This window comes from Salmo salar, chromosome 05 (genome assembly GCF_965601325.2).
Source record: "Salmo salar chromosome 05, fSalSal1, whole genome shotgun sequence".
Lineage (NCBI taxonomy): Eukaryota > Metazoa > Chordata > Actinopteri > Salmoniformes > Salmonidae > Salmo > Salmo salar.
Window position 1 is genome coordinate 54,043,166 of NC_138295.1, and position 15,079 is coordinate 54,058,244.

At 43.7% G+C, this 15,079-nt stretch overlaps 1 protein-coding gene and 1 long non-coding RNA gene across 3 annotated transcripts in view; both read left to right on the forward strand.

Moving 5' to 3' along the window:
• LOC106605112 (glycoprotein endo-alpha-1,2-mannosidase-like protein) overlaps positions 1–3,434 on the forward strand; it is a 28,143-nt gene extending 24,709 nt beyond the window's left edge. Inside the window, exon 4 of the mRNA XM_014200435.3 lies at positions 1,644–3,434. Within this exon, the coding sequence (XP_014055910.3) occupies positions 1,644–2,280 (637 nt within the window). The 3' untranslated portion in view covers positions 2,281–3,434. The remainder of the gene's footprint in view (positions 1–1,643) is intronic.
• Positions 3,435–9,905: 6,471 nt separating this feature from the next.
• LOC145879525 (uncharacterized) lies at positions 9,906–15,071 on the forward strand. 2 transcript variants are annotated; one of them, XR_014392341.1, is made up of 5 exons: positions 9,918–9,947; positions 10,990–11,016; positions 14,541–14,593; positions 14,822–14,923; positions 14,997–15,071. It is a non-coding gene; the product is annotated as an uncharacterized LOC145879525 (long non-coding RNA). The 2 variants fall into 2 exon arrangements; XR_014392342.1 differs by lacking the exon at positions 10,990–11,016 and having other exon boundaries at positions 9,906–9,947.
• Positions 15,072–15,079: the final 8 nt, after the last annotated feature.

Sequence of the window (15,079 nt, forward strand, 5' to 3'; positions counted from 1 at the left end):
CCGATTGTAGTTTGCCAAAAGCCACCTAAAGACTCTCAGACCGTGAGAAACAAGATTCTCTGGTTTGTTGAAACCAAGATTGAACTCTTTGGCCTGAATGCCAAGTGTCACGTCCCGAGGAAACCTGGCACCATCCCTACGGTGAAGCATGCTGGTGGCAGCATCATGCTGTGGGGATGTTTTTCAGCGGGCAGGGGCTGGGAGACTAGTCAGGATCGAGGGAAAGATGAACAGAGCAAAATACAGAGAGATCCTTGATGAAAACCTGCTCCAGAGCATTCAGGATCTCAGACTGGGGCAAAGGTTCACCTTCCATCTGGACAACGCAGGAGTGGCTTCGGGACAAGTGTAGATCCTTGAGTGGCCCAGCCAGAGTCCAGACTTGAACCCGATCGAACATCTCTGGAGAGACCTGAAAATAGCTGTGCAGCAACACTCCCCATCCAACCTGACAGAGCTTGAGAGGATCTGCAGAGAAGAATGGGAGAAACTCCCCAAATACAGGTGTGCCAAGCTTGTAGCGTCATACCCAAGAAGACTCGAGGCTGTAATCGCTGCCAAAGGTGCTTTAACAAAGTACTGAGGTAAGGGTCTGAATACTTAGGTAAATGTGATAATTTTATGTTTAATGAATTTGCAAAAATGTCAAAAAACAGTTTTTACTTTCTGATTATGGGGTATTGTGTGTAGATTGAGGGAAAAAAATTATTTAATCCATTTTAGAATAAGGTTGTAACCTAACAAAATGTGAAAAAAAGGGGTCTGAATACTTTCCGAAGGCACTGTGTGTGTGTGTATACACACGATGGGATGTATAGACCAGTGGCGTATATACATCACATTTTTTTAATGAGCATGGCCTTATTTCTATTACAGCATATTGGATGACTTTAATTCATATTCCATTCACCCAGTTCAATGTCACAGCGACAGGTTTAGCTACTACATGAAACTCAAATTTTCCCTAAACGCATCACGAGGTTGCTACAACCTAGCCTATAAATGAAAGTTTACAACGTAGGTGCACACAGGTCGAGAGAGACATTTGTAATCAAAGTGACCACCTTGCGCACACTTGCCTGCATCTAGCTGATATAGGGTGTAATCATTAGTCCAACAGTTGCAGTCTCTTGGTCCAAGCTTTGATCTTCTTGGTCTTCCAGTGACACCGGGTGCTGTAGATGTCCTGAAGGGCAGGCAGTGTGGTTACGGCGATGCGTTGGGCTGACCGCACCACCCTCTAGAGAGTTCTGCGGTTGTGGATGGTGCAGTTGTCGTACCAGGCCGTGATACAGCCTGACAGGATGCTCTCAATGGTCCATCTGTAAACGTTTGTGAGGGTCTTAGGGAACAAAGTCAAATATATTCAGCCTCCTGAGGTTAAAAAGAGACACTGTTGCACCTTCTTCACCACACAGTGACGTGTATGCCGAGGAACTTGAAGCTTTTAACCTTCTCCACTGCGGCCCCGTCGATTTGGCTGGGGCCGTGCTCCCTCTGCTGTCTCCTGAATGCTAGATTACATGTAACTAACCCTAGAATGTGCTTCATATCTTATTAGGATACTTCTAGGTTATTTCTCCTTCCATGCAAATATCCAAATCTGTATCAATAATCTCTTGTCCATTTATTTGTGTTTGAAGGTACGGGGACCACGGAGCCTTCTACAAGTTCACCTCTAGCACGGGGAATATCCTGCCTCTGTTCTACATTTATGACTCGTATCTGACGCCGCCTGAGAACTGGTCCGACCTGCTCCACCCCACGGGCTCCCACAGCCTGCGCGGCACGCCGTACGACAGTGTCTTCATCGCCCTCATCGTGGAGGAGCGCCACAAGCATGACATCCTTGCCGGTGGTTTCGATGGCATGTACACGTACTTCGCCTCCAACGGGTTCTCTTTTGGTTCATCCCACCAGAACTGGAAGGCGGTCAAGGCGTTCTGCGACGGTAACAACCTGTTATTTATACCTAGCGCCGGGCCGGGCTACATCGACACCGCGGTCAGACCGTGGAACAACCACAACACGCGCAACCGCGTCAACGGCCGCTACTACGAGACGGCCTTGCAGGCGGCGCTGAACGTGCGGCCCGAGATCGTCACGATAACGTCGTTCAACGAGTGGCACGAGGGCACGCAGATCGAGATGGCTGTGCCAAAAAAGACGGTGACCAGGTTGTATTTGGATTACCAGCCACACCAACCTGAGCACTACCTGGAGCTCACCAGGAGGTGGGCAGAGCAGTTCAACAAGGAGAAAGAGACATGGCTCATGTGAACTGGCACTGTGTGTGTGTGAAAGAGAGAGAAAAAGCACGAGTGACTGTAGAGGTTTATGAATGTGTGAGAGACAAGTGCGTGGGAATTGGACTGGAGAGAAAAAAAAAAAAAAGAGAACAGAAAGAAATCCTCATTTTAACTTTTTTGGGGGGCAAAATTGTATTATGTGGTATATTTGGGATATTCTACAGTTGACTCATTTGCAACAGAAAGCTCCCCGTCCTGCTTGCCATATCTCTGCCCTGGATCTTGCCTCCTGATAACCTCCAGACAACCCCCATCCTCGCTAACAAGCATGGATGGACACATCAATAGTCTAATATACTGTACACAGTACACACTGTCCTACTTTGACAAACCACTGCCCAATGTAACCATCTGTTTGATACAATGCACCCTGGCATGACTTTTCTTTCTGCACAATCCTTTTAAGTTTTAAAATGATAACACCAATAAAATAGACCAGGTGACATTTCTGGGATTTGACTTTCATCCACAAGCCATCTCTTTCTTGGAAAGTATGAGAGAATAAAGGACAGGAGAGCGAGAGAGAGTAGAACTGTACGATTATATTTTCTCTTCATTAAGTCTAGCCTTTTCTCTTCACACAAAACAAGTGTGGTCATTGCCAAGTAAAGGGGTGTTTCCTGTGTGGCTTAACAAGGATATGGAGCTCAAAGATGTAGGGTGAAGTTGCCCCTAGGCGCTGATCTAGGGTCAGTTTTACATTTCCCCCACTAATGGTTAAGGTTTGGGGTACCTGATCCTAGATCGGTACCTAGGGAAACTTCAGCCCGGAGCCAAACCAATGTGTAAGGGAAAACAGCATGGCTGACCAAATGGTTTAATGTCAGTGCACCAGGGAGAGTCTGAGGGCTCCACAGAGATGTTGGGGTATCGGAGCATGTGATTGCAGCCAGACCAATTCAGCCAAGGGGAAACGCCGTGTCCACAGCAGTTTACTTTTATCTGAAGACAGAAAACAACCACCACCAGAGAGAAACTACATTCAACAATTTCATATTTTAAGTCTAGCACAATTACCAGTTTTAATAAATGCAATCTGTTCAAAACAAGTTTTTCAGATTCATTCAACATTACTGTTGGGACATTGTCCGTGAAAATAATTTCACTTTTTATAGAAATAAACAGTCACTCTCGTGTGCAGACAATGTAAATGTATAGTCAGGTCAGGCTGGGTACTGGAATATGAACGATAAATGCAGTGTGTATGACCTATTTGTACCTTACTAAAATCTTGCTGTCCATTACTAAAATTAAACAGATATTTTAGGAATAAAAAGATGTGCCCTCTGATTTATCTTTAAAACAAAAGACTATCCATTCTGTGAGAAAAAAAACGACTTACAGCTGCAGTGTTGTGTGAGCCATTGCGTCTTAACTCAGTCACCTGATCCAGCTAGGCAGTCCACTCAGTCACTGTTAGTCATTCTCTAACAAACTAGCAGAAACTATTAGTGAAGGGAATACCTACTCAGTTGCACAACTAAATGCATTCAACCAAATTGCATCTTCCACATTTAAATCCAACCCCTCTGAATTAGAGGTGTACTGGGGGGCTGCCTTAATCGACATCCACGTCATTGGCGCCCGGAGGGCAGTTTATTTTGGGGGTTAACTGCCTTGCTCAAGGGCAGGTTACTGAGCCAACGCTCTTAACCGCTAGGCTAACTCCTTAATGTATATTTATTTTTTATTTCACCTTTATTTAACCAGGTAGGCAAGTTGAGAACAAGTTCTCATTTACAATTGCGACCTGGCCAAGATAAAGCAAACAGTTCGACAACATACAACAGAGTTACACATGGAGTAAAAAACATAGTCAATAATACAGTAGAAAAATAAGTCTATATACAATGTGAGCAAATGAGGTGAGATAAGGGAGGTAAAGGCAAAAAAGGCCATGGTGGCAAAGTAAATACAATATAGCAAGTAAAACTGGAATGGTAGATTTGTAGTGGAAGAAAGTGCAAAGTAGAAATAGAAATAATGGGGCGCAATGGAGTAAAATAAATAAATAAATACAGTAGGGGAAGAGGTAGTTGTTTGGGCTAAATTATAGATGGGCTATGTACAGGTGCAGTGATCTGTGAGCTGCTCTGACAGCTGGTGCTTAAAGCCAGTGAGGGAGATAAGTGTTTCCAGTTTCAGAGATTTTTGTAGTTTGTTCCAGTCATTGGCAGCAGAGAACTGGAAGGAGAGATGGCCAAAGGAGGAATTGGCTTTGGGGGTGACCAGAGCGATATACCTGCTGGAGCGCGTGCTTCAGGTGGGTCTTGTAGATGACCTGGAGCCAGTGGGTTTGGCAACGAGTATGAAGCGAGGGACAGCCAACGAGAGCGTACAGGTCACAGTGGTGGGTAGTATATGGGGCTTTGGTGACAAAACGGATGGCACTGTGATAGACTGCATCCAGTTTATTGAGTAGGGTTTTGGAGGCTATTTTGTAAATGACATCACCGAAGTCGAGGATCGGTAGGATGGTCAGTTTTACGAGGGTATGTTTGGCAGCATGAGTGAAGGATGCTTTGTTGCGAAATAGGAAGCCAATACTAGATTTAACTTTGGATTGGAGATGTTTGATGCGAGTCTGGAAGGAAAGCTTACAGTCTAACCAGACACCTAGGTATTTGTAGTTGTCCACATATTCTAAGTCAGAACCGTCCAGAGTAGTGATGCTGGACGGGCGGTCAGGTAGCGATCGGTTGAAGAGCATGCATTTAGTTTTACTTGTATTTAAGAGCAGTTGGAGGCCACGGAAGGAGAGTTGTATGGCATTGAAGCTCGTCTGGAGGGTTGTTAACACAGTGTCCAAAGAAGGGCCAGAAGTATACAGAATGGTGTCGTCTGCGTTGAGGTGGATCAGTGACTCACCAGCAGCAAGAGCGACATCATTGATGTATACAGAGAAAAGAGTTGGCCCAAGAAGTAAACCCTGTGGCACCCCCATAGAGACTACCCGAGGCCCGGACAACAGGCCATCCGATTTGACACATTGAACTCTATCAGAGAAGTAGCTGGTGAACCAGGCGAGGCAATCATTTGAGAAACCAAGGCTATTGAGTCTGCCGATAAGAATGTGGTGATTGACAGAGTCGAAAGCCTTGGCCAGGTCAATGAATACGGCAGCACAGTATTGTTTCTTATCAATGGCGGTTACGATATCATTTAGGACCTTGAGCGTGGCTGAAGTGCACCCATGACCAGCTCTGAAACCAGATTGCATAGCGGAGAAGGTGCGGTGGGATTCGAAATGGTCGGTAATCTGTTTGTTGACTTGGCTTTCGAAGACCTTAGAAAGGCAGGGTAGGATAGATATAGGTCTGTAGCAGTTTGGGTCAAGAGTGTCCCCTCCTTTGAAGAGGGGGATGACAGCAGCTGCTTTCCAATCTTTGGGAATTTCAGATGACACAAAAGAGAGGTTGAACAGGCTAGTAATAGGGGTTGCAACAATTTCGGCAGATCATTTTAGAAAGAAAGGGTCCAGATTGTCTAGCCTGGCTGATTTGTAGGGGTCCAGATTTTGCATCTCTTTCAGAACATCAGCTGACTGGATTTGGGAGGAGAAATGGGGAAGGCTTGGGCGAGTAGCTGTGGGGGGTGCAGTGCTGTTGACCGCGGTAGGGGTAGCCAGGTGGAAAGCATGGCCAGCTGTAGAAAAATGCTTATTGAAATTCTCAATTATAGTGGATTTATCGGAGGTGACAGAGTATCCTATCCTCAGTGCAGTGGGCAGCTGGGAGGAGGTGTTCTTATTCTCCATGGACTTTACAGTGTCCCAGAACTTTTTTGAGTTTGTGTTGCAGGAAGCAAATTTCTGCTTGAAAAAGCTAGCCTTGGCTTTTCTAACTGCCTGTGTATATTGGTTTCTAACTTCCCTGAAAAGTTGCATATCACGGGGGCTGTTCGATGCTAATGCAGAACGCCACAGGATGTTTTTGTGTTGGTTAAGGGCAGTCAGGTCTGGAGAGAACCAAGGGCTATATCGGTTCCTGGTTCTAAATTTCTTGAATGGGGCATGCTTATTTAAGATGGTGAGGAAGGCATTTTAAAATAAAATAACCAGGCATCCTCTACTGACGGGATGAGGTCAATATCCTTCCAGGATACCCGGGCCAGGTCGATTAGAAAGGCTTGCTCGCTGAAATGTTTCAGGGAGCGTTTTACAGTGATGAGTGGAGGTCGTTTGACCGCTGACCCATTATGGATGCAGGCAATGAGGCAGTGATCACTGAGATCTTGGTTGAAAACAGCAGAGGTGTATTTAGAGGGCAAGTTGGTTAGGATGATATCTATGAGGGTGCCCGTGTTTACGGTTTTGGGGTGGTACCTGGTAGGTTCATTGATAATTTGTGTGAGATTGAGGGCATCAAGCTTAGATTGTAGGATGGCTGGGGTGTTAAGCATGTCCCAGTTTAGGTCACCTAGCAGCACGAGCTCTGAAGATAGATGGGGGCAATCAGTTCACATATGGTGTCCAGAGCACAGCTGGGGGTAGAGGGTGGTCTATAGCAGGCGGCAATGGTGAGAGACTTGTTTTTAGAGAGATGGATTTTTAAAAGTAGAAGTTCAAATTGTTTGGGTACAGACCTGGATAGTAGGATAGAACTCTACAGGCTATCTCTGCAGTATATGCATTGTTGAATACTGACCATCTACATTCCCAACATGTGAGAAGACACTTACCAAAAAAAAGTAATTGAGAGTGTTCTGTGGACAGGAGCTTCTGCAGTAGTACATCCACCACACTGATATTCACCCAGTACTATAGGCGAGGAGAGAAAACCAACACAAGCCATCATGATCTGCATAATGGATGCCATTTATTGTCAACAACATACTCTTATTGGTCCATTATACAAACCAGTAATCAGGTACTCACAACCGTTGAGCAATAATACACTAGATCACAGCTCATAGGCTGCGTTTACACAGGCAGCCCAATCCTGATATTTTTTCCCCCACCAATTGGTCTGACCAATCACATCAGATCTTTTCTCATCAGATATTTTTCAGAGCTGATCTGATTGGTCAATATACCAATTAGAGAAAAGAATATCAGAATTTGGCTGCCTGTGTAAATGCAGCCTTACAGTCCGAAATTGGTTAAATAAATTCTCCATGAAAATAAAATGCATTTACACAATGTTCACATCCCTGAAACTCAAAGATCAGTTCATAAAAACCACAGGACTTGATTTTGAAATGCATGAAATGGACACTTGAGTTATTTCAATTAAATAGTAGCTTTGCTTGACCTAGCCATAACAAAAAAATTACAGTAACAGGGTAGAACGCCAACCGTTACTCTAGAAAAATAAAAAAAGAGCAGGGGGGGTTATCACTTCCCACAGGTCATTTTCACTCTACTGTATGTTTAAACTACTACTCACAAAATGTGCTCATGAACTTTTAACTTGGATAAATTAACAAAATGGAATTACCTGAACATAACTAGCTTGATAGAAATGTATTACAGTCAGTGGCCTGTAATCTGCTGATCAGGCCAGTATCACTATTCACCAGCCACGTCTGATGAAGCGGTATTTGCCGAACACCGATAGGTCGACCACTGTTGACCCCAACCGACTCGTCTCCCATTGGTCTGCCATCCACCACCACTGCTAACTGAGGCCACAGATCCTGGAACTCCTGTAGAGAAAAATCCTTGTATAACTACTATTTTGCCAGTCCTTTTAAGTATCAGTGAAAAATGATGCACTGATAAACCTTGGTTAGTTGTAGATGATGTAGTCCCACCTCCCCTCCAGTTCATGGAATAAAAACAGTTCTCACACACACACACGGTGGGTTGTCTCAACATACATGTACAGCCACAGTGCTTGAGTGTGAGCTGATGTTGGCAAGAGGTTTCCCGACACATCTGGCAGAGGCGTCTCATGAAGGCATGGTCCGGGATGCGCACTCCTACTAACTGGAAGTAAAAAGGTAAACACATCATCACCAACAGCCCAATACATGCAATAAATAACGTACTAAATGCCAGTCCAAAATCTAGCATGCAGAAAAGCAACACACATTTTCAAATTGAGTGGTTTATGAATTATAGTATAATTTGTCATCTTTTAGGGGCAGTGAATAGTCCGTGTCTATGGAAGTCTAACCGGAGTGAAGGGATTGAGGTCAGTGTTGAGTACTTGCTCGTTCCAGAACCAGAGTGACAGGGCCAGGCAACAGGTCCCCTATCAGCTCTTTCTTGACTGACACCTTACAGTACTTGCCACATGGGTAAAAAACAACATTTAGGTTAGGCTGCAATATTGCCTGAGTCACATTATAGGGCCGATGCAAACCATACTGTGCTGACACCGAAATTTTCATTTTAATTTTGTCCTTTCCAGCAAGGTAGATTTTTGCAACTACGTTAGATGCGTAACAAGGCCAGGCCAGTCCAGCTCAGCTTGGCCCTTTAGTGTGAGTTAGGCATGTTGCAAGACATTGAGCCACAAGAACAATTATACGAACACCATCAATGCACACTTACTTGTAAATGTCTTTGATTTCTCCAACACAAATAGCCAGTGGTTTCTGACCATTACGTCCTTTGATGTCATACACCTTTTTGATGGCATTGGAATTCGGAGCCAAGCAAGCCAGCCCACTGTTGAATTCAGGACTTTAGCACCATCTACACAACGTGGCTAATGCAAAGCACTTGACAAAAGGCCTTATTTAGTTTGAGACATGTTATTGCAGATTTTTTTTTTTTTTTTAATGTTACCTTTATTTAACGAGACAAGTAAGTTAAGAACAAATTCTTATTTTAAATGACGGCCTACCACGGCCAAACCCAGACGACACTGGGCCAATTGTGCGCCGCCCTATGGGTCTCCCAATCACGGCCGGGTGTGATTCAGGCTGGATTCGAACCAGAGACTGTAGTGACGCCTCTTGCACTGAGATGTAGTGCCTTAGACTGCTGCGCCACTCGGGGGCCCTAACACGTGCACTTGAAACCATGAGAATGATATATCTAACTAACAACTATTAGCTTCTCATATGGACAATCTGGACCTCTATTCAACTAAGAATTTATTTTAATTATAGAACCTTGCCGTTTGAATGGTGACATATTGGACCTACCTTGCAGTCTTTCATCACACCGGGCAGATGGTCCATTTATGACGGACTGCGGTGACAAGCGCAGCATTTTAGTGTTCAGTTCTTTACACCTAGCTCTTCCGTCTCGGGTCGTTAGAATTATAAACGCGTCTTAATATCATGAAGTAAGAAATAAACTTAAAAAAGGTATTCATAGAAAGTGTTGGTGCTACATGCTGTTTCGGCTCACTGTCTTCCGGGTAACGCCCTCAATACAATTACACATATTTCCTTAAAATGAAAGCACACAGCTTCGCAAAACGTTTATAAAATTCCAGTTAAATTAGTATAAACAAGGTCAAAATGTGCTTTCAATTTGCATAACAAGTGGCTGATATTGATCCAAACTAATAACAAAATAGTACATGCCCATTACATCAAATGAACAAGGATACCTTCAGTTATTCAACTTGTACCATGCCTCCAATCAATTACCAATTAGTAAAACTATATCACATGTGTAACCCACAAGCATACAGACCAGGTGGTTTTCCAGGGAAACAAAAATGGCGTCGGTTCCAGGTAACATTATACTACACAAATGCCCATATAGCTGTTCATTAGTGGTTGTTTAATTGTAATGCCATTTCCATTGGGCACGATATCTAAGGAAGTCTCAAGGTTTTGTTTGCCTGAGATAGTGTGGTCTACAGCTTATCATGAGATACTCTATCTACCTAGAGTTTTCATCTGTATTTTTCGTAGCTGTCTACATAAGTGGCTAATGCAAAGCACTTGACAAAAAGCCTTATTTAGTTTGAGACATGTTATTGCAGAATACATTTTTTTTTTTTGTTACCTTTATTTAACTAGACAAGTAAGTTAAGAACAAATTCTTATTTTAAATGATGGCCTACCACGGCCAAACCCGGACGATGCTGGGTCAATTGTGCGCCGCCCTATGGGACTAATTTCTATCAGCATGTTAAATGTGCAACCAGAGGGAAAAATCTCTAGACCACCTTTACTCCACACACAGAGACGTGTACAAAGCTCTCCCTCGCCCTCCATTTGGCAAATCTGACCATAATTCTATCCTGATTCCTGCTTACAAGCTAAAATTTAAAGCAGGAAGCACCAGTGATCAGATGAAGCAGATGCTAAACTACAGGACTGTTTTGCTAGCACAGACTTGAATATGTTCTGGGATTCTTCCGACGGCATTGAGGAGTACACCACATCAGTCCCTGGCTTCATCAATAAGTGCATCGACGACGTTGTCCCCACAGTGACCGTACATACTAGAGGTCGACCGATTAATCGGAATGGCCGATTAATTAGGGCCGATTTCAAGTTTTCATAACAATGGGAAATCGTTTTTTATTATAAAAAAATATAAAAAAGAAATGTTCACATTTAATTTTTTAGACCTTTTATTTAACTAGGCAAGTCAGTTAAGTACACATTCTTATTTTCAATGATGGCCTAGGAACGGTGGGTTAACTGCCTTGTTCAGGGGCAGAACGACAGATTTTTACCTTGTCAGCTCAGGGATTCAATCTTGCAATCTTACGGTTAACTAGTCCAACGTTCTAACCACCTGCTTTACATTGCACTCCACAAGGTTACGCGAATGCAGCAAGAAGCCAAGGTAAGTTGCTAGCTAGCATTAAACTTATCTTATAAAAAACAATCAACCATAATCACTAGTTAACTACACATGGTTGATGATATTACTAGTTTATCTAGCCTGTCCTGCGTTGCATATAATCGCTTATGTACACGTTGCTCCAACCATAAACATTAATGCCTTTCTTAAAATCAATACACAAGTATATATTTTTAAACCTGCATATTTAGTTAATATATTGCCTGCTAACATGAATTTCTTAACTAGGAAAATTGTCACTTCTCTTGCAACAGAGTCAGGGTATATGCAGCAGTTTGGGCCGCCTAGCTCGTTGCGAACTGTGTGAAGACTATTTCTTCCTAACAAAGACAGCCAACTTCGCCAAACGGGAGATGACTTAACAAAAGCGCATTTGCGAAAAAAGCACAATCGTTGCACGACTGTACCTAACCATAAACATCAATGCCTTTCTTAAAATCAATACACAGAAGTATATATTTTTAAATCTGCATATTTAGCTAAAAGAAATCCAGGTTAGCAGGCAATATTAACCAGGTGAAATTGTCATTTTGCGTTCATTGCACGCAGTCAGGGTATATGCAACAGTTTGGCCCGCCTGGCTCGTTGCGAACTAATTTGCCAGAATTTTACGTAATTATGACATAACACTGAAGGTTGTGCAATGTAACATGAATAACGTTTTGTTTTCGAGATGATAGTTTCCGGATTCGACCATATTAATGACCTAAGGCTTGTGTTTCTGTATGTTATAATTAAGTCTATGATTTGATAGAGCAGTCTGATTGAGCAGTGATAGGCAGCAGCAGGCTCGTAAACCTTCATTCAAAATAGCACTTTCGTGCATTTTGCCAGCAGCCCTTCGCAATGCATTGCGCTGTTTATGACTTCAAGCCTATCAACTCCCAAGATGAGGCTGGTGTAACCGATGTGAAATGGCTAGCTAGTTAGCCGGGTGCGCGCTAATAGCGTTTCAAACGTCACTCGCTCTGAGACTTGGAGTAGTTGTTTCCCCTTGCTCTACATGGGTAACCGCTTCGAGGGTGGCTTTTGTAGATGTGTTCCTGGTTCAAGCCCAGGTAGGAGCGAGGAGAGGGACGGAAGCTATACTGTTACACTGGCAATACTAAAGTGCCTATAAGAACATCCAATAGTCAAAGGTATATGAAATACAAATCGTATAGAGAGAAATGGTTATTATAGGACTAACTTCAAACATCTTACCTGGGAATATTGAAGACTCATGTTAAAAGGAACCACCAGCTTTCATATGTTCTGAGCAAGGAACTTAAACGTTAGCTTTCTTACATGGCACATATTGCACTTTTACTTTCTGCTCCAACACTTTGTTTTTGCATTATTTAAACCAAATTTAACATGTTCCATTATTTATTTGAGGCTAAATTGATTTTATTGATGTATTAAGTTAAAATAAGTGTTCATTCAGTATTGTTGTCATTATTAGAAATAAATAAAAAAATTGGGCGCGTAATCAGTATCTGCTTTTTTGGGGTCCTCCAATAATCGGTATCGGTGCTGAAAAATCATAATCGGTCGACCTCTAGTACGTACATACCCCAACCAGAAGCCATGGATTACAGGCAACATCCGCACTGAGCTAAAGGGAAGAGCTGTCGCTTTCAAGGAGCAAGACTCTAACCCGGAAGCTTATAAGAAATCCCGCTATGCCCTCCGACGAACCTTCAATACAGGCAAAGCTTCAATACAGGACTAAGATTGAATTGTACTACACCGGCTCTGACATTTGTCGGATGTGGCAAGGCTTGCAAACTACTACAGACTACAAAAGGAAGCACAGCCGAGAGCTGCCCAATGACACGAGCCAGACGAGCTAAATAACTTCTATGCTCGCTTCGAGGCAAGTAACACTGAAACATGCATAAGCTGTTTCCGGATGACTGTGGGATCACGCTCTCTGCAGGTGATGTAAGACCTTTAACCAGGTCAACATTTACCAGGACATATACTCTGAGCATGCGCTGACCAACTGGCAAGTGTCTTCACTGACATTTTTCAATCTCTCCCTGAGTATGTAATACCAACATATTTCAAGCAGACCACATAGTGTTTTTGGACACGGGGACTAAGGTAACCTGCCTAAATGACTACTGACCCGCAGCACTCACTTCTGTAGCCATGAAGTGCTTTGAAAGGCTGGTCATGGCTCGCATCAATACCATTATCCTAGAAACCCTAGACTCACTCCAATTTGCATACTGCCCCAACAGATCCACAGATGATGCAATCTCTATTGCACTCCACACGGCCCTTTCCCACCTGGACAAAAGGAACACCTATTTGAGAAGGCTATTCATTGACTACAGCTCAGCGTTCAACACCGTACTGCCCTCAAAGCTCATCGCTAAGGACACTGGGACTAAACACCTCCCTCTGCAACTGGATCCTGGACTTTCTGATGGGCCGCCCCCAGCTGCTAAGAGTAGGTAACAACACATCCGTCACGCTGATCCTCAACACGGGGGCCCCTCAGGGGTGCGCGCTCAGTCCCCCCTGTACTCCCTGTTCACTCATGCCTGGCCATGCAGTCATAACTCCAACACCATCAAGTTTGCCGGTGACACAGCAGTGGTAGGCCTGATCAATGACGAGACCGCTTGTAGGGAGGAGGTCCAAGACCTGACCGTGTGGTGCAAAGACAACAACCTCTCCCTCAATGTGATCAAGACAAAGGAGATGATTGTGGACTACAGGAAAAGGAGGACCGAGCACGCCCTCATTCTCATCGACAGGGCTGTAGTGGAGCAGGTTGAGAGCTTCAAGTTCCTTGGCGTCCACATCACCAACAAACTAACATGGTCCAAGCACACCAAGACAGTCGTGAAGAGGGTACCAGAGAACCTATTTCCCCCTCAGGAGACTGAAAATATTTGTCATGGGTCCTAAGATCCTCAAGGTTCTACAGTTGCACCATCGAGAGCATCCTGACTGGTTGCATCACTGCCTGGTATGGCAACTACTCGGCCTCCAACCACAAGGCACTACAGAGGTTAGTGCGTACGGCCCAGTACATCACCGGGGCCAAGCTTCCTGCCGTCCAGGAACTCTATACCAGGTGGTGTCAGAGGAAGGCCCTAAAAATTGTCAGACTCCAGCTACCCTAGTCAGACTGTTTTCTCTGCTACCACACGGCAAGCGGTACCGGAGTGCCAAGTCTAGGTCCAAGAGGCTTCTAAACAGCTTCTACCCCCCCAAGCCATAACACTCCTGAACACCTAATCAAATGGCTGCCCGGACTATTTGCACCCCCCCACCTCTTACACTGCTGCTACTCTTATCTATGCATAGTCACTTTTTAATAACTCTACCTACATGTACATATTACCTCGACACTGGTACCCCCTGTATATAGCCTCGTTACTGTTTTACTGCTGCTCTTTCATTTTATTGTATTAGGTATTTTCTTAACTGCATTGTAGGTTAAGGGCTTTTAAGTAAGCATTTCACACCTGTTGTATTTGGCACGTGACATAACGATTTGATTGTAGATATGAAGGCTCCAGCTACCCAAAATGATGGGACAGACTCTTCAAACACACAGGTCAGCAATGGGACTTTAATTTATTCTTCAAAAAGTACCTCTAATTGGAGGTAGTAAACTGAAGGTATCCAAACACTTCATCCAAATAGAATTCATAAATGTCGTTAACCTTATTTATGGTCATATGCTTTACTGAATGAAGAGATTTTAACTTCTATTTGTCTCTGGTTAGTAGGGTGACTTAACTTTTACCAAAAAGTCAACTCATCCTTGTTTTGGTCAGCACAGCTACTTGAAGACCTCCAAGACCAGTTGTTCTCCCTGAAGGAACAGATGGATCTCTGCAACACTGTTCTGAAGGACTTGGTGGACCTGCGGGGTATTTTAAGGGTATGTTTCTCCATGCTTCAAGCTCTGAAAAATGTGAACCACTAAACTGAAGTATCTTCTCTGAACTCCACAGGAGAAGAACCTTGGCGATGGATCATTCCCTGCTCCGACGTGACTGATTTTACTCATGGTGGAAATGTGAATAATTTTGTATGT